Raw genomic sequence first — 19,834 nt, 5'->3', positions numbered from 1 at the left:
TGCTTGTCAGATATCCTGTATATATTGTAGCTATTATAAACTTCAGAGTTTTTTTTCCTTATGTTAAGTTGTAGAAATATTCGTTAAAATCCAAAAAGAATTTTGCAAATAGCAAGTAGATGGAAAGACAGCCTGATCGATCAATAAACATTGAACACAAATATTTTTTTTAAACCTGTTGCTAAATATTCAGAAATAAAAGGAAGGACAATATACTTTATTTAGTTTATACTAAAACATTATCTTATGTTTACAATATTTGGTACTGAAGTTTTGACTTATGGGATTGGAAACAGTTAGACTCTTTTTTAATCCGATTTGCCCAAATTATTGGTCGTCAACAACAGAAAACCTTACCTATTTTACCTTATCTATTAGTATGACAACCTTCTTTCATTATGAATTGGGATTTTTTCTATGTTCTCAGATCTCAGGTTCATTTAATGTTTTTCTTTGGGTGTTTCAATTCGTTTCTCTTAATTCTTCACACTCTTTGCACCTAGTGTAAATACAATGTAATGAAAATAAAATTTTAATGTCAATGGATATGCGTTTCAGGCCATTCCGTCTATACACTTTGGAGTTGTTCTCGCATATCGGTTTGTCATTATTATCAATTTAAATAATTTATGTGACATAGTAAATCTTTAAAAACTTCAGCCAATAGAAATAGAAGTTCAACGAATGGCAACGAGAACTATGGCAAAAAGTCAATAGACGCTTTAAAGTGTAGACACACCACCACCAGTTCCATGTCCGAAGCCATTACATTGTCGCTCGAACGAGCAAGTGAGCGTTAAAATTTGGGCTGGCTCTAGGCTTTCGCATTATCGCATAGAGGGAGCGTAAGCTGGTCATTGCAGAAAGGCCGGCTAGGCCATTGACTATGACGATTTGTCAATAGGATAGAATTTGTAGAAAAAAAGTAATATTAGACAGATAAATGAACGAATCATAAAAAAATGAAACAAACGTTTGTTTATTTTATTACTCAACACGACGAAATAGGTGAACAAACAACTTCTAAATTAGTTTTTTTTTTAAATGCCTTCCAATGTTTTTCTTCAATTGAGGCTGGCAGGCGACTGGTTGCTCTCAGCCTTTAATGTATACGTTTTTGACCAAGGAGTGGCCTCACAGTGTGGCCCCAAACTAATAGTGTTGGTCAATAAATTAATTGTTTTGCTTGAGAGATCCGGATTATTGAAAATGTACTGGATGAAAATATGAGTTATATGAGAAATTCCAGGATAAAAATATCATGTGAGGTGTATACAGGACTCGAAAGTTTTGTGACTAGGACACGGAACATCACAAATGTCCGATTTCTTCAACTTGAAAAAAGTCATAGTCATCACTGAAATCCCTCAAATTGAAAACAGATAAGATGATATGAGATAGAAAGACTATCAATTACCTTTAATATTCCATCAGTTGTCTCCGATTTCCGCAATTCTAATACTGTTATTGTCGTCATACTACGAAGAATCTTTTCCACACGGGTTCCAAAGATTTTGTTATGATTCCGAGCCAAAGAAGCGGAGAATTGAAATAAGATTTTTAACACATTAACGTCCAAAATTAAACTGCGGGAAAAAAATTGATTTTATGGGTTTTTATACCCTCTACCATAGGATGGGGGTATATTAACTGTGTCATTCCGTTTGTAACACATCGAAATATTGCTCTAAGACCCCATAAAGTATATATATTCTGGGTCGTGGTGAAATTCTGAGTCGATCTAAGCATGTCCGTCCGTCCGTCTGTTGAAATCACGCTAACTTCCGAACGAAACAAGCTATCGACTTGAAACTTGGCACAAGTAGTTGTTATCGATGTAGGTCAGATGGTATTGAAAATGGGCCATATCGGTCCACTTTTACGTATAGCCCCCATATAAAGGGACCCTCAGATTTGGCTTGTGGAGCTTCTAACAGAAGCATATTTCATCCGATCCGGCTGAAATTTGGTACATGGTGTTGGTATATGGTCTCTAACAACCATGCAAAAATTGGTCCACATCGGTTTATAATTATATATAGCCCCCATATAAACCGATGCCCAGATTTGGCTTGCGGAGCCTCAAAGAGAAGCAAATTGCATCCGATCCGGCTGAAATTTGGTACATGGTGTTGGTATATGGTCTCTAACAACCGTGCAAAAATTGGTCCACATCGGTCCATAATTATATATAGCGCCCATATAAACCGATCCCCAGATTTGGGTTCCGGAGCCTCAAAGACAAGCAAATTTCATCCGATCCGCCTGAAATTTGGTACATGATATTGGTATATGGTCTCTAACAACCATGCAAAAATTGGTCCACATCGGTTCATAATTATATATAGCCCCCATATAAAACGTTCTCCAGATTTGACCTCCGGAGCCTCTTGGAGGAGCAAAATTCATCCGATCCGGTTCAAATTAGGAACGTGGTGTTAGTATATGGTCGCTAACAACCATACCAAAATTGGTCCAATCACACAAAAATTGGTCCATATCGGTTCATAATCATGGGTGCCACTAGAGCCACAAATAGTCTATCGAAATTTTATTTCTAAAGAAAATTTTGTCAAAATTTTATTTCTATAGAAAATTTTGTCAAAATTTTATTTCTATAGAAAATTTTGTTAAAATTTTATTCGGTTCATAATAAAATTTTCATCATTGTCAAAATTTTATTTCTATAGAAAATTTTGTTCAAATTTTATTCGGTTCATAATCATGGTTGCCACTCGAGCCAAAAATAATCTACCAAGATTTTATTTCTATAAAAAATTTTGTAAAAATTTTATTTCTATAGAAAATTTTGTTAAAATTTTATTTTTGTAGAAAACTTTTTCAAAATTTTATGTCTACTTTGTCAAACTGAAGTATATACGTATTGGATCGCTCTTTTTTGATTTAATATATACCACGTATGGACTTACATACAATTTAGAAGATGGTGTTAGGAGGTTTTAAGATACCTTGCCATCGGCAAGCGTTACCGCAACTTAAGTAATTCGATTGTGGATGGCAGTGTTTAGAAGAAGTTTCTACGCAATCCATGATGGAGGGTACATAAGCTTAGGCCTGGCCGAACTTACGGCCGTATATACTTGTTTTAACTTAGCAACGACTAAATAAAAACATTAATTCTGTTTTAAATGTGAGTACTTGATTCTAGAAAACAAATTTGAAATTATTCGTTTTTTCAGTTTTTTTTCTTCATGTGCTATCAAAGTCTTTTAAAAGCGTGTTAACGTCAACTTCAATTTCCAAATTCCGGCTATGTTTCAAGTAAAATCTGCCTTTAAAATAAAGTGCTGATAAACATCTCCGATTTTTGAACGCTCTTTGCTTTGTAGTTAAAATGGAAAAACACAATTTCATTAATTTTGAAACATTTTTCAGAATTATTGAAGCCAAGATGATCTTAGTAAAACAATTTTTTCTTTCATGTTAAGATACCCAATTTTAAGTCATATCTTAATTTTAAGAACAAACCGAATACATTGAACAATTTATCGACTTTTGGACAAGGAAAAAACTTTGTGGCAGAGAAATGCGTCTTCTATGCTAAGCACTAAACGCATTTGAAGGACATGAATCCTTTGGCCTCAGGACAATATTCTTTTCAGTGAATGTTAAATATAATTTATTGCTAGATCTCATTGGACTCTCTACTTTTTTAAAATAAAGAAAAAATGGTTTGAAGTTTTTTTGGAATTAAGAAAAATGTTTTTACTTTGAAGTATTCGTTATAATTTGGATTTTTATAGTTTGTTTGTATAGTTGAATAGCAAAAAGAGAATTACTTTATTTGTTAATGATTTAAAGCCAGATATTTTGCTACTTGAATTAATATTAAAGTAGCCGCATCATGGGCTCGGAATCAATATTAAAATCAATATGGTTAGGTCAAAATCTTTGAATCAAAATAAACTGTTTTTGAGTGCATGTACTAATAAACGTCAGTTTTAAAGTCCAAAGTATAACAAATACATCAAAGTCAAACATTTTTTTCTTATTTTGCAAAGATGCAAAATTCTTTAGTCGAAAGTTTCTATACCTAAGTTAGTTTACACATTATTTCTTTAAATCAAAAATGAGTTTCTTTTTTTTGAGGAATATTTTCTTTACTTCAAAGACAAACTACTGGATTTCTTTAATTGAGGTTATTATTGTATACAGTATAATTACATATTACATATTATTCGTTAATTTGCAAACTGTCTCATATATTGGAGAATCAAATGAGTGTTTTCACTTTTACTTATACATCTATCGAATCTTACATAACTGTGTTTGAAGCGAATAATAATGAAATAGGTTTATCAAGTATCAAATTCAAGTACGCTTTATCAACCTCATGGTTCTCATTGATTTTATAGTTAAATGAATATTAATAATTTTATGCATAGTAATTGGGCATTAAATGTTCGTTGGAGGTAGCACATACAATTAAACCGAAACCGATAACAAGAAGAATAGATGCCCCACCCATACACAATAAAAAATGGTTTCCAAAACCACTTTTATGGTTTAAATGCGATCTACAAGAAATTCATATTTGGACAATATACAATGAATTATACAGAAGCCTGTAATAGAATTACTTCCTTTTTGTGACTTTTGGAAATAAGGAAAGTCTAAAGTCGGCCTGGACTGACTATATAATACCCTGAAACACTTTGTAGATATATGTAGATCTAAAATTTCCATACCATCTGAAATCCTTCAAATGTGTTAAGTGCACTGAAAAAAAGCATGCCAATTTCAAAAATGTTGTCCTTACACTAATGATTTGGTATTGATTTCGAGCCAAAGGAGCGGAGAATTGAAGTAAGGATTATTTTAAGACAGAATTGCCTTTTAAATTTAAGTTTTGCGTACTTGATTTTAGGTAGCAAATTTTAATAAATTAGTGTTTTTTCTTCATGTTCAATTAAAGTCCTTTGAAAACAAGTTACGAAAACTTAAATTTCCAAATTCAGGCTCGACTTCAAGTAGAAAAAACATATCCTATTTTTAAACGCTTTTATGCAAAAAACAACAAATTTAAAGAAAATTTCATTAATTTTGAAGACAAGTTGACCTTAGTGAAGCAAAATTTATACCCATTTTATTCCCAGCAAAAAAAAAGCGTCGCCAAAAAAGTAATGAAAATGTTCTTTTTGGATCCGGAAGTAGTGTAAAATTGACGCAGAAGCGATGAATTTAACATGGGCTTGTCATAGGACGGAAGTCCTCCATTTCAACAGCCGTTGCACTGCATTTGCATCACTTCTTTAGGTGTGATCCGAATTCAATGCTTTGGATGTAAATTAAAAATTTCTGTGATATTTTGTCAAATAAATAATTTTTATAATCTGAAACCTCAAATATTTTCAAAAATTCACAATTTTTTCAGATTGGATTTAGCATTTTTGTCGAAAAAAACTTAAATAATTTGTACCATTTTATGAATTCTTACTCTGTTTTTACCCTATTTGAAACAAAAAAAGTTAACATTACCCATTAAAAATATTTAAAAAGCATGTTATAAAAAATTGAATTAAAAGAATTCTGGAAGTGCCTTTAAAGTTGTTCCTCTGGAAGAACTTAAAAATTGTTTTGCTGGAATAATTATAAGGAAACAAGTATATACGGCCGCAAGTTCGGCCAAGCCAAATCTTTTGTACCCTCCACCATGGATTGCGTAGAAGCTTCAACTAAATGCTGTAATCCACAATCAATGGAAAGGTATCTTAAAACTTTTTAACATCGTCTGCGGAGGTTAAATCTGGGGATCGGTGTATAAGGGGCTATATATAATTATGGACCGATATGGACCATTTTTTGCATGGTTATTAGAGGCCATTTATAAACACTAGCTACCGAATTTCAACTGCATCGGATGACAGTTACTCCTCCAAGAGGTCCCGGAGGCCAAATCTGGGGATCGGTTTATATGGGGGCTATATGTAATTATGGACCGATATGGACCAATTTTTGCATGGTTGATAGAGACTATACACTACCACCACGTACCAAATTTCAACTAGATCGGTTGAAATTTGCTCTTCCAAGAGGATGCGCAAGCAAATTCTGGGGATCGGTTTATAAGGGGGCTATATATAATAATGGACCTTTATGGACCAATTTTAACGTGAATGTTAAAAACCATATACTAACACCATGAACCGGCTCGGATGAAATTTGCTTCTCTTAGAGGCTCCGCAAGCCAAATCTGGGGGTCCGTTTATATGGGGGCTATATGTAAATGTGGTCCGATATGGTCCATTTGCAATACCATCCGATCTACATCAATAACAACTATTTGTGCCAAGTTTCAAGTCGATAGCTTGTTTCGTTCGGAAGTTTGCGTGATTTCCACAGACGGACGGACGGACATGCTTAGATCGACTCAGAATTTCCATACGACCCAGAATATATATACTTTATGGGGTCTTAGACCAATATTTCGATGTGTTACAACGGAATGACAAAGTTAATATACCCCCATCGTATGGTGGAGGGTATAAAAACGACTTTATAGAAAAGTTTATCGTCTTTTGGACAAGGAAAAAAAAAATTCAGAGAAATGCGTCTTCTATGCGAAGCAAAAAACACATTCGTATTTTAAGGACCTTAAATCTTTGGCCTCACGGCAATATTTGTTTCAATGAGCCATATATAACAGTTTATATTCCCATATACATATAATCTAATCATAACCGATTTGGAAACAAATTTTACACTTCTACAAAAGCTTTAGACGTAAAATTTAAACCGGGTAACGGTCCGGAACGGGGAGGAATGTTTTGGATTCATTCCAAAGGACATGTTCCGGGATAACTTATAAGGATTACTCCAGATACTCGTGATAAACTCTTCATTAAAAACCAAACTCTTTTGGAATATGTCGAACAAGAGATTGTGTAGATCCAATAAGATTTTAATAACAATTTTCCGTAGGGAATGGCATATGGAGTACACTAATCCCTCGATTTACGTCGTGATTGGTTCCGGAATTTGACGACGTTAATCGAAACGACATAAAACGGAATTTGAAAATTGCTCATACTTACTCCTAAGTGCATTTAATTATGTATGTATGTTTGTGTACATAATAAAAAAACTTTTCCTCTTTTGGTTAAGCTACACTTGTAGTTTAGTCAATGCATGGTTTTAAGCTGAAATCAAAAAAAAAACAACAATGATTTAAGAACAAAACCAATAATAACAAAACAAAACGAATAATAAAAAACTTCAAAAATAAAGGTAATTCTGACTTTTATTCATTCATATTCAGAATTTTCGGTAAGAATTGCAGAAATAAATGTTTCGATGTCATTATCGTTGGTACTTATTTCACTTATGGAATGCGTTTCTGATAAAGTCGGTAAAAAAACGACGACGTAAATCGAATGGCGACGTAAATCGAAGTTGGATGGAACAAAAAACTTTAACGACGACGTAAATCGAAACAATGTAAACCGAGGCGACGTAAATCGAGGGATTGCTGTATACACTTATCGACATTTTTCACTTTTAGGTGTAAACAAAGAAGGAGAGGTCTTTCCTGTCTTTCATATTTAAACAAAATAAGTAACAAAGCCTTAAGCTTCAAATTTTTCACTCATCCCTTCCTTTGTTCCCGGACTCAATGTTTGAAATTCGATCCCAATTCAAATAAAGCTCCAAAGAATATACCCCTACCAATAGCAGAGTTTATTATTAATGATAATATTACGTGTGATAAAATACCACAGATAATTTTTATTTATACGATATTTTTTTCCTTTTAAATCTTTAAGCTTATGTTAATAATAATTATTTCTAAATCACGAAAATATAATCCGTCGATTATTTAAGCTACAAGGTTTGATCAAATTACATTATTGGATTTTATTTTTATAATTCATAAAGATTATTTCAAGGGAATCTAGTATTTGTTATCATTTCTAATGATCTCATTGAACATTAAGCCCATTTGTAAATCAAACAACTCCCCGAGCATTATCATTATCTTTTATTTATTTGCAATAATAAAATATGACGTTTTCTTAAGAAATCAAGCCTTCTATTAGGTATTAAATTATCATTACTTGCTAATACAAAAGAGAGAAGAAAACAAAAAAAAACACATTGTCAGTAATAATGCCGCCAAAATAATGACAATATTAACCATGACCATGATCTAAATATCTACCTCTTTTATGCTGCATTCTAGTGCCTAGAAAACTCAAGCATTACCAAGCAAATATAATCGTACCCTGTCTCGATTTAATCATTTTAATGATTATAATTCAACCAAAGAAACAACAAAACACAACAGCAGCAATATTCAATGGCGCTAGTAATGAATGCAAAGGGAAACCAAGAGGAAAAATCGTAAAAAACAGAACTGGCAACCAACAGAAAATGTGATAAGCTATTGTAATACAAGACGGTAAATTGCTACTATTTAGCAGTTCATTTCATGGCTCATTTTTGCCTATATTATTCACATTTATCTAAGAGGATTGCCAAGATTACAATGAGTAAAACAACATTTCATATAGTTTTCAGAGCAGTGAATAATTTCATAATTTGTAAGAATATGAACAGAATTTTATTGTTAATTACATGCAATAACACTTTAAGCCATAACCGTATGGAAAAAAATATTAACAAAACTATTTAAATATGTCACATACTAATTAAATGTTTGTCACATTCCACTAACACTATGTAACTTGAATTGGCCAATATTCAGTCTATTTTAACGATTACTTAACTTTACACTCATACACAAATACCTACCGAATAATGACGCCTTATGGAAGATGATGTGTGTGAGTATGTGTAATTAAATTGCTTAGCAAAATTAATGTTGTTTCGATGACATTTCAAATGTACAAAAGTTAATTTTATGTTATTTCTATGGCTTGTGTTTTTTTCGAACGCCTTAGTCTTTGACTTTTGCTTAGATGTTGCAGAAAAACGAAAGACTTAAGACACAAACTTAATTTTCATACCACATTACCCACACCATCTAAATTGCACTTTGCCTAATTAATTTCTATAGTAAATATTTGCATATGGCATTAAGTTTTCTAAGCACGTGGTAGATAAAATTTATTTTATTGAAATTTCTGTTTGTCTATGAAAAAGGTGATGATGAGTTTAAGTTATTTGAATTTATTATTATAATAAAAAATTTAAGTAGAAATAATCTGAGTGGAAGTTTCTTATCTATAAAATAGTCAGTATAAATATCGTGAACGTTATTCATTTGTTAAAACCTATCAATAAATATTATGATTGGGAGCCAAAGGGGAAAACAGTTAAACTGTCGGATGGGCACTAAACAATATCACATACTATACTACAGTGGGTAACGGACATAAGCACACCCCTATAAAAGACGCATATAATAGGGATATGAAGCCAAAAAAAAAAGCTTTTTAGTAGGTTTCTTTTCAGTAAGTAGAAAAAAGCTGGTAATGGCTCTACACTGAAAAAATATTGTCGTGAGGCTGAAGATTTTATGACCTTAAAGAACGAATACGAATTTTGCCTAGCATAGGATACCCATTTCTAGGATATAAAGTTTTTTCCTTGTCCAAAAGTCGATAAACTTTTCAATGAAGTCGTTTTGTCCTTATAGTTAAGTGATTCGACTTAAAAAGGGGTATCTTAACATGAAAGAAAAAAATTTGGGCTAAGGTCAACTTGACTTTCATAATTCAGAAAAATTCTTTAAAATCAATGAAATTATCTTTAAATTTGTTGTCTTATTTCATCTTCACCAAAAGCAAAAGGGTGTTAAAAATAGGACATACTTTATTTTAAAGACATTTTTAATTGAAACATAGCCTTATTTCTGCTGGAAGTCGAATCTGAATTTCGAAATTTATGAAGCCGATTTTTTCAGAATTAATACCAAAATCATTAGTGTAAAGACAAAATCTTTGGAACCGGGCATGCTTATTGTTTTTAGTGTAACATTTTTCTTCCTGGTGGGTCCGATGTAATTGATCTGGACAACGTTTGAATTCACTTAGATAGCGCTACGTAATCCACACGCACCAAAACCATGCTATTTTAAGTGAATATTTTCTGTTTTACAATATCTCCCGCAACATAAATTCCAAACATGAACTCGCCTTCCAATCTAAATTTTTCTATTTTTTAAGCAAAAATTGTCTGTAAAATAAAGTCTTGAAAGACAATTCCTAGCTTTGAAGCCAAGATGGAATGTTGTATTAGGGACATAAACTGTTTTTGACAATATTTTATTCAATGTTTGTTGCGAAGTAAGCATCCAATCATTTTCTCAAAATGTGAAACTTTTCTTTTTCACTGAAAAAAAGGTATGCCCGGTTCCAAAGATTTTGTCTTTACTTTAAAAAATTTGGTATTGATTCCGAGCCAAAGAAGCGGAGAATACAAGTAAGGATACTTTTAAGACACAATTCTCTTTTAAATTTGGGTTTTGTCTACTTGCTTCTAGGAAGCAAAATTTAATTTTTCACTTTCTCAGCTTTTTGTCTTCATATGCTATCAAAGTCCTTTAAAAACGAGTTAACGACAAAATTTATTTTCCAAATTAAGACTCGACTTCCAGTAGAAATTATGCTATGATTCAAGTAAAAAACTTCATTAAAATTAAGTTTTGAAAAACAGTTCCTATATTTGAACGATTTTTTGCTTTGTAGTCAAGATGCAAAAAGACAACAAATTTAAAGACAATTTCATTAAATTTAAAGAATTTTTCTGAATTATTAAAGTCAAGATGATACCCATTTTTAAGTCAAATCACTTAATTATGAGGACAATATGACTTCATTGAAAAGTTTATCGACTTTTGGCCAAGGAAAAACTTTATATTAGAGAAATGCGTTTTCTATGCTAAGCAAAATACGAATGTAATTTGGCTCACATTAAAAGACGTAGTTTCTTCTGCAAAAGTCGATAAACTTTTCAATGAAGAAAAACGTTTAAAAATAGGAGATGTTTTCAATACTTCATTTTAAAAAAATGTTTTACTTGTATAATTTTTACTTGATGTCGAGTCTGAGTTTGGAAATTTTAGTTGTCGTTAACACGTTTTTAAAGGACTTTGATTTCACATGAAGAAAAAAGTTTAAAAAACTAATAAATTTATATTTTCTCCACTTCCATGGCTCGGAATCGGGCATACATCTTTTTCAGTGTGAGGATCCAAGAGGACACAAAGTTTTTGAACACATTGAGAGGCTGCCTCATTTAAAGTTCCATTCCTATGAAGCCAGGCCGATTTTTCTTAATGTAAAAAACCCCGTTTATAGCGTGAACAAGTAATCTTTAAATTAATAAATAAATCTGTGAATTTAAGATAAAAATGCTGCAACTATAAGCTGAAATTAATTTTGATGACTTTATTATTTTGTTTAATCGGCAAACGTCTTTTATTTTAAGTAGACCTGATAATTTGGATATTTAAAATGACCTTTATGAAGTTGTTGCTAAGAACAATGCCAAAATGTTTACCCTGTTTGGATCCAATTTTTTATGTCATTAAATTCCTTCAGAGATTTCAAAATAAACTCCAAAGATGCACAGGAATAGCAAACTAATGATAATATCGGACAATAAATTTCGTTCAACGACTCTATTTGCGGAAACCGAATCATACATATCAAATTTAGATCATTTTATTAATTTGGAAGAATTTGAATTTTTTGATATTATGTTAAAAATCCCGTAAACGCACCCTCAAAAAAAAAATCGCTTCTGTAACATATACCACAAACACATTTTGCTTCAAGCATATATATATTTTCAGGATTGGTCCAAACAAAATATTGTTTGTATTGGTCAAACACATTATGTTTCACCTTAGGGCATACACTGGTAGTAAAAAATTTTAATGAAATTTTCTTTGTGTGGATATATTTTTAAGGCGCGAATTGGTTACATCCATTATTTTATTTGTAGCATACTCTCTAGGTCTCTCTATCTAAACACATATATGTTTATAGGCTATTTCCAAATTAATATATGTTTGATGTCCCAAACATAATATGTTCTAACATATTAACATATCTGTCCCAAACATGTTATGCTAGTTTATGAACTTTATATGCTTGCACTTAAAAATACTGTGTTAAAAAATTTGAGTTCCAAACATATAATTTTTACACCCAAAAATATGAAATACAGTATTTTTCGTCCGTGTGGTTAGCTTATGTTTTGGTATTTATGTTATTTGCTTTTAGGTGTCAACTGTTCGAAAAACTGACTACACGCCTTCGACTATATGAAGTTCACACATATTCGTATTAAAAGCCCCCCCATGGACACTTGACAAAATTCTACATTTCTAATGTCAGTTACAATATCATTAGACAACATTATGTCAATACACAAAGCAATATAATTTGTAAAAACATTAACATTATTATTAACCAAGTTCACAAATTTAATCTTTACCGTTTTTGGCAACAAAGTTTTTGGTTTATTGTTTTCAGTCCCACTCTCATCCCTCATCCACCAGCATTGAGACCATAAACAACGATTTATTAGTTGTCGGCTTCATTTAAAGTGTCTCTAACTTCCAACTCCCAATGAAAAACACAAATTGGTGTTGATAGTCAGTCATGGAATTATTTATAAAAACACACGAGTTGGCCTTAAGGTGTAACCAAAGTATTTTCAACGTATTGTTGTAGTTTTTTTGCCATAATATATTTTTTGTCTAAAATTTTTTAACTATAGCCCGAGGTTGTTGTTATCATTTAACATCTCATAACATTTTCAATCACACGTGGTTTTTGTAAAAAATTTTGAACTCCTATGGCGTTAAATACCTTAAGCATCTGTTTATTTCAGTTGTAATGATACGGGCCGGTATTTTCTTTTTTTTTGCATTTTTTCATGGAAGCGGGCTTCCAAAGTAGGTTTCCTTGTTTATTCAATGGTGTCTTGTTTTGCTTTTTCGGAAAACACATGCAGGGCATAGTGAAAGTCTTACAGCAATTGAGTCAGATCTCAATTACTTTCTTACCATTGCCATCAGTATTATTTAATGCAGATGAAGTACTTTAATGTCTTCTTGGGCTGTATTGTATGATTTGTTTAAATACTGGCATGGTATTATGATTTCATAAAAAAAGTCTAGATGTTATGTTGCAGCCGTGATGGCTATTACCGCATTTTGTTTTATTTGGAAAGGGCTTATTTTCAAGTGATCTCAGATAGTTTATATTGGTTATAATTTCACCTTTCACCATTTTATTTAGTGAGAGCAAAATTACAGAAAACTTGCTTTTGTATTTGGAACAATAAATATAACCACATATGAAGGAAATAAACATTGGAAACAATAAGTATAACACGTTAGGAAAGAAGGGAGAAGTTCACCAATGTGGTATCACAATGGACTGAATAGTCTAAGTGAGCCTGTTACATCGGGCTGGCACCTAACCTAACCTTACATAGGAAAGAAGAGAATAAATCTACTTATTACTCTCCTACAGATCTTTTATGTCCTCCAGAGATATTTAATGGCAATGAAATATTGCCGTGTTGATGTGCTTATATCACCATCTAAAAAGGAGCCACTATGTTTAGCACATTAGACTTTGTGATTTCTATCCCAGATTAGAACAAAATGCCAATCCTTTTCCATAACAACGATATTTTCGAGTATTCTAATATACATTTATTTAAAATCTCGTCGTTTTCCATAACGACGATATTTTCGAGTATTCTATTACACATTTTTTTTAAATCATATAAATTGAAAAAATTAATGCGCTTCAAACTATCCACTTATGTATCTCGTTTGTATACTATCTGTTGATTATATGGCGCCTATAAATGTCATTCAATGACTTATTATGAATCTTATATGTTTGTAGTTTATAGAAATGATATATGGTCATAAATCATAACAACATATATTTAATTCAAAAAGTCACCACTAATAGACCATAACAAGCTACCATATAATTTATTATTAAGAAAAACACCATGATAATAGGGACAAAAAACAAATGAAATTATAAACGATAATGAGTTATGTAATTTGTTAACCCAACACAAAATTAAATTAAATTGATAATTCAAGCTAATGATACAATATCATGTTATATGACATACATAAAACGAATAAATTGAATAGAAATAAATGAAGTTAATGTACATATATCAGAGAAGATCAATATGGAATATGTCGTGAGCATTGTGAATTAGGGGAAAGGGACAGCACTTAGCGATAAGAGAGAAGTTCACCACTGTGGTAACACACTAGACTGAATGGTCTAAATGTGCCTGTGGTCTAAATGGGCTGCCACTATACCTAACCTAACCTACATTTATACCAATACAATTAATAAGTAATGAAATTCAAAAGATACATCAGACCAAATAAATTATATTCTGCCTCAATCAATAAACCTACATTGAAAAAACGTAGCGAGTTCCAAAGTTTTGTCTTTACTTTAACGACTTTGATTCTAGTATATGATTCCGAGCCATGGAATTTCTATTAGTCAACGTAAAAAAACCATCGAGTTTACTAATGATTTCTATAACTTTTAAGAATCTTTCAAGATCTATTAAAGTTGACTTTAGTTAAAAAATATTTTCTTCTCAATATTTCGCTCCATATTTTTATATAACCCCCATATACTGAAAAAAAAGCATGCCCGGTTCCAAAGATTTTGTCTTTACTTTAACAATTTTGGTATTGATTCCGAGCCAAAGTAAGGATAAGTAAGGATACTTTTAAGTCACAATTCTCTTTTAAATTTGGGTTTTGTGTACTTGCTTCTAGGAAGCAAATTTTAATTTTTCACTTTCTCAACTTTTTTTTCTTCATATGCTAACAAAGTCCTTTAAAAACAAGTTAACGACAACTTTTTTCCAAATTCAGACTCGACTTCCAGTAGAAATTATGCTATGTTTCAAGTAAAACATGTCTTTAAAATAAAGTGGTGAAAAACATGTCCTATTTTTGAACGATTTTTTGCTTTGTAGTCAAGATGCAAAATGACAACAAATGTAAAGACAATTTAATTAGTTTTAAAGAATTTTTCTGAATGATTAACGCCAAGTTGACCTTAGCCCAAAAATTTGTTCTTTCATGTTATGATACCCATTTTTATGTCAAATCACTTAATTATAAGGACGATACGACTTCATTGAAAAGTTGATCGACTTTTGGACAAGGAAAAAATCTTTATATTAGAGAAATGCTTCTTCTATGCTAAGCAAAACTTGCGTTCGTATTTTAACCTTTGACCTCACGACAATGTTTTTTTCAGTGCATGGACCGATCTCTTGATTTTTACTTTTTGAGGGCATGGAACGCGCAATACCTAAATCTATAATCTAGATATATTTTAGTTTCGTAATGAGCTATGGCAAATTTGGTATAGATCGGTAAATGTCTTGATAGATCGATATCCCGGTTTGACTTCTTGAAGGCATTGAAGCCGCAATTTTCATTTGCTTGAAATTTGAAATCTAGAGGTATTTTATGTTCGTAACGGACTGCGGTAAATTTTATATATATATCGGTTTATATAGACCGATCTCTCGATTTCTTCTTCTTGGGGCCACGGTAGCCGTAATTTTTATAAGATTTGCGAAGATACCACACAAAAATTTCCGTAGTTAAGCTAACGCTAAATTTCCACAGCTTAATGAAATCTTACTTTTTTTAAGTATGTCTTAAAAATTTTATGAACTAAACGTGAGTATAAAGTTCAATGACCGTACACATAAGCTCAATATGAACTAAAGCAAAAGAAGATTTTCGTACGATTCCCAATAATAGTAAGAATGAAATATTGTATGGTTAAAATGGTCATGATTTGGCGCCAATGATTTTCTTCTTTACTTTTAGTTAATTTTTTCTTCTATGACATGATGTAATTTCGTGAACTGCAGTTAAAAAGTACAACAGGGTATTAAAGTGTCCTGGTTTTAACAACGCTTTGTGGAAATCTCAAAATGTGGAGTAAAATTTAGTTCAATTTTCGTGCAAGGTAGTTCATTCTTCCAATAAAACAGTTCACTGTTTTTCGGTGCAATTTTATGGTTTAACCTCTTAGCACTATGAACAAATCGCTTTCAATTAATCAATTAAATCGTCGTTGTATCAGTAAAACATCTTTTACACCTACTAGGTCGCTCCATTACACCGAAAGTCATTTTATGAAGAGTTCTTCATTGACTATTCTTCGTAAATTCTTCATTACAAAAGTTTTTATGAAGAACAAATTTCGTTAAAAAACGTAATATTTCGTTATTTTAATGAGAAAAAATTTTTGGTTGTAAAACAATGACAAATTTCGTACATTTTACGAAATTTTCGTTCTTTTTACCAAGAAAATTTTTCGTTGTAGCTAGTTGCATGTAGGAATATATAGCATTACTCTATTATGCTGAAGGAATAGACTCTGAATTTTTTGCTGATTAATATTAGGTCTGTGGTAAACTGTAGGTAGGTGTAGGACTTTGTTGTGGACGTTTAAGGCCATAAATTTAACAAAGAAGTTTAAGTGAGTTTGATGGAACATAGCCCTCTTCCAAGACAAGAGGTTCAAATGATACTGTATCCGAAGTTAAATTTAGAATTAGTGACATAAAAAAATTATTTGTTTAATTTCTAGAGCGAGTCGATTTCCTATTCTATTTTCAGTTCAAGCATTCATAAAAGTCAAATTAAAATATGATTTAATATCTATTTTCTGTAGATGGTTAGTGATCGAAATGGACCATTTTAGTCAGTCCATGTGGGGGCTACATACACTGTTAGAAAAATATGTTTTTCATATGTATCGATATAAACAAAATGTGTTTCGGGCACAATTTTTAAACATAATATATTTAAGTGCAAACATGTAATGTTCTCAAACTAACACTAAATGTTTGGAACACATATGTTAATATGTTAGAATATATTATGTTTGGGGCATGCATGTTTCATAAAAATTATATGTGTGAATGTAAACATATATAAATTTACAAATTTCGAGTAAACATATATATATATTGTGATATTTTATTCAGAGAGCGACAGAGAGAGAGAGAGAGAGAGAGAGAGTATAGAGAAAGAAATAGTGATAAAAACCGGGAGGGTTGACGAAAGATATCAAATTAACACAGCGAGAGAATCGAAAGAGAGCAATTTCTGTGAAACCGCTTATATGTTGTTTCGGAAACTGCTTTATGATAAGGCCAAAAATTTTATACGCTTAAGTCTAAATATTATTTAATTTAAGTCTAAATATTATTTAATTTGTGTATATTATAAAATTATTTATGTATGTTTATACTCGACCCCACGTTCTTCCTTTGTTAGAGTTTTTGAATCCCTTCCAAAATATCAAACTTTTATACCAAAACCAGTTTTTTATTACAAAATTGTTATTTTTGCAATAAAAAAATAATATTTTATCCAAAAGCTCAGTCCATTTCGTTTATATCAAGCACTGTTTCTGACTGTAAATCTTTAATAACCCACATTTCGAAGTTTCATTATAAAAATTTAATATAGTATAAATATAAATGTGTAAATTAAAAAAAAAAACGATTGGTGTTTGGTCGGAGCAGGGATTGAACCCACGACCCTTTGCATGTACGGCAGACATGCTAACCACTGCTCCACGTTGCCAACACATGTATGTTTCTGTTAAATAATGTTATGTTTGCATGGGCTCGTGGGCGCTGCAAACTATGCTATATAAATGTAACTTATAACGATAATTGTCTTCTGGTGACTATAACAGCTACGTAGCTCAGTGGTAGTGTGTTGGCTTACAAACTGTATGGTCCTCGGTTCGATTCTCCGTCCAGGCGAAAGGCAAAATTTAAAAAAATTATAAAATTGAATAATTTCTTCAACATTATTTGTATTACAGAAAAAGGTGCCAAGAACTAAAAAATTTCGTGGAAGTGAAAATTATGTTAGGGAATGAGCACAATCTTCTTTGGAGAAATTCTTCCAAGCATATAATATTTTTGGGCTCAAAATGCTTCCTAACATATAATATTTTCTCATATAACAAACATATTAATGTTTCGGCAGTATCCAATAATATATGTGCTTCCTGCAAAATATGTTTGGAACATATGTTAGAGAGGCGATTTTTTTTGAAGGTGTATAAATAGAAATGAAAATATTAGTGATATTTACTGTCCTTTACGTGCCCAAAATAAATTGCTTACATGTCAGGTACAAAGAGATGTTTCTACTGGTCCAAGAAGTCAAATCGGGAGTTTTGACTTCTTGGAACATCGAAACATTGAATGATATAAATATATATTGAATGATATAAATATATATTTGGAATAGCTCCTTTTGGATGTAAAAATATCCACATTTCAAATTTGATGTATTACAAACACATTTCGATATTTTACAAACAGAATATCAAACTTATTAAATGTTTTCTATTTACCAGTTTTTCAATAGATTTTTGTCTTCTGCAAAAAAAAACAATTTTTGATTCCTAATCCATAGGAATATATAATGACATGTCTAGGAAAGTGGCACTCCTGTTAGAATTTCAAGCTTGCTTTTTTAGATCACTGTTTTCGAATGTATTTAAGGCTTGGTAAAATTTGGCCAGGTAAAATTTGGCCATGAGCAAAAAACCAAATTAGAGTACTATTTATCCAAGGATTTCTTTTCACAATAAATACATATTTTACAGCTTATTTATAAATTGTACTTAATACCTTACCCACAAGCGAATTAGAAACTTCAAAATATTATAGATTAGATCTAAATTAATGTTGTCTTGTAATAATTAAAATAATTTGTTCTCTTTCTTTTTTTTACAGAATATTTTTATTAGCGATAGCGTTGCTAGCACCATGTCTCATCCAAGCACAGTTCCATCATTTTGGTGAAGCTCTCAATACATCACCCATAGGTGGCGAATGTGCTTTAATTCTCGCTGGTCCGGGTAGATCATCAGTGTATGACTACAGTGTGAATTTATTCAGGGGTTCATTGTAAGTACACAAATACATATAAGGACTATAGAACTAGGTTAAAGTGGCAGCCCGATTAAGTTTCAGGCTCACTTAGACTATTCACTCCATTGTGATAAAGAACTAACTCTATAGAACTAAGATGTAACCAATCTAACGATTGATTAAATAAAATTCCAATTTAATACCCAAGGAGTAGTGCTAACCTTAATTTTTTAACTACCAAATTTGTGACTCCATGCAAATAAAAATATTTGTAGTAATTAACACTGATTGCTGCTTATCTGTAAGCATTTAGCAGCAGCTGCTATACATTTAAATGTAAAATAGCAAATAACCTCATTAGCATATTAACACCTTTGAGAAACTAAAACACTTCATTGATAAACCATGAGCAAATATTTAATGCAGCTACTAAGAGGCAGATGTGCTTGTGATTGGATTTTACTTACGAGTATAATATTATACTCTCATTCCCATTTAAACCAGAATACTCGTATGCATATGTATGTGGATGTTGTTGATTGAATTCTCACCCAAGTTATCGACTAAATACCTACCACTGTTAATTAGTGCCATTAGTGACACTTATTTCACTAAGAGGTAAAATAAAGAGGAAGATAATGGCTTCTTGTGTTTGTGTGTGAGTACGAGTGAGAGATTTTTACAAAATTAAGCTAGCAATTACTCCTTGGTTGGTAATGTTGATTTGCATAACAATCTGTTAACCAGAAATATTTTAAGTCTCTAAATAAAAACTTTGATCTACACAGGATCTCCGCTTGGGGTCATCCATAATCCATGATAGTTCCATCCTTGACATGGAGCTATTTATACATTTGAAGCGATATGACTGATATTTGAGAGATTTGAAATTTCAATACATTAC

The 19,834-nt window shown here is 31.5% G+C and overlaps 1 protein-coding gene across 2 annotated transcripts in view; it reads left to right on the top strand.

Annotated features, from left to right (window-relative positions):
- Positions 1 to 19,834, top strand: part of cysu (peroxidase homolog) — a 175,574-nt gene that overhangs the window by 66,030 nt on the left and 89,710 nt on the right. For both annotated transcript variants that reach the window (XM_075302269.1, XM_075301804.1), the window contains one exon: positions 18,793 to 18,966. In XM_075302269.1, coding sequence (XP_075158384.1) covers positions 18,793 to 18,966 — 174 coding nt within the window. The remainder of the gene's footprint in view (positions 1 to 18,792; positions 18,967 to 19,834) is intronic.

This window comes from Haematobia irritans, chromosome 1 (assembly GCF_050003625.1).
Source record: "Haematobia irritans isolate KBUSLIRL chromosome 1, ASM5000362v1, whole genome shotgun sequence".
NCBI classification, from domain to species: domain Eukaryota; kingdom Metazoa; phylum Arthropoda; class Insecta; order Diptera; family Muscidae; genus Haematobia; species Haematobia irritans.
This window is presented reverse-complemented; position numbering and strand designations above follow the sequence as displayed.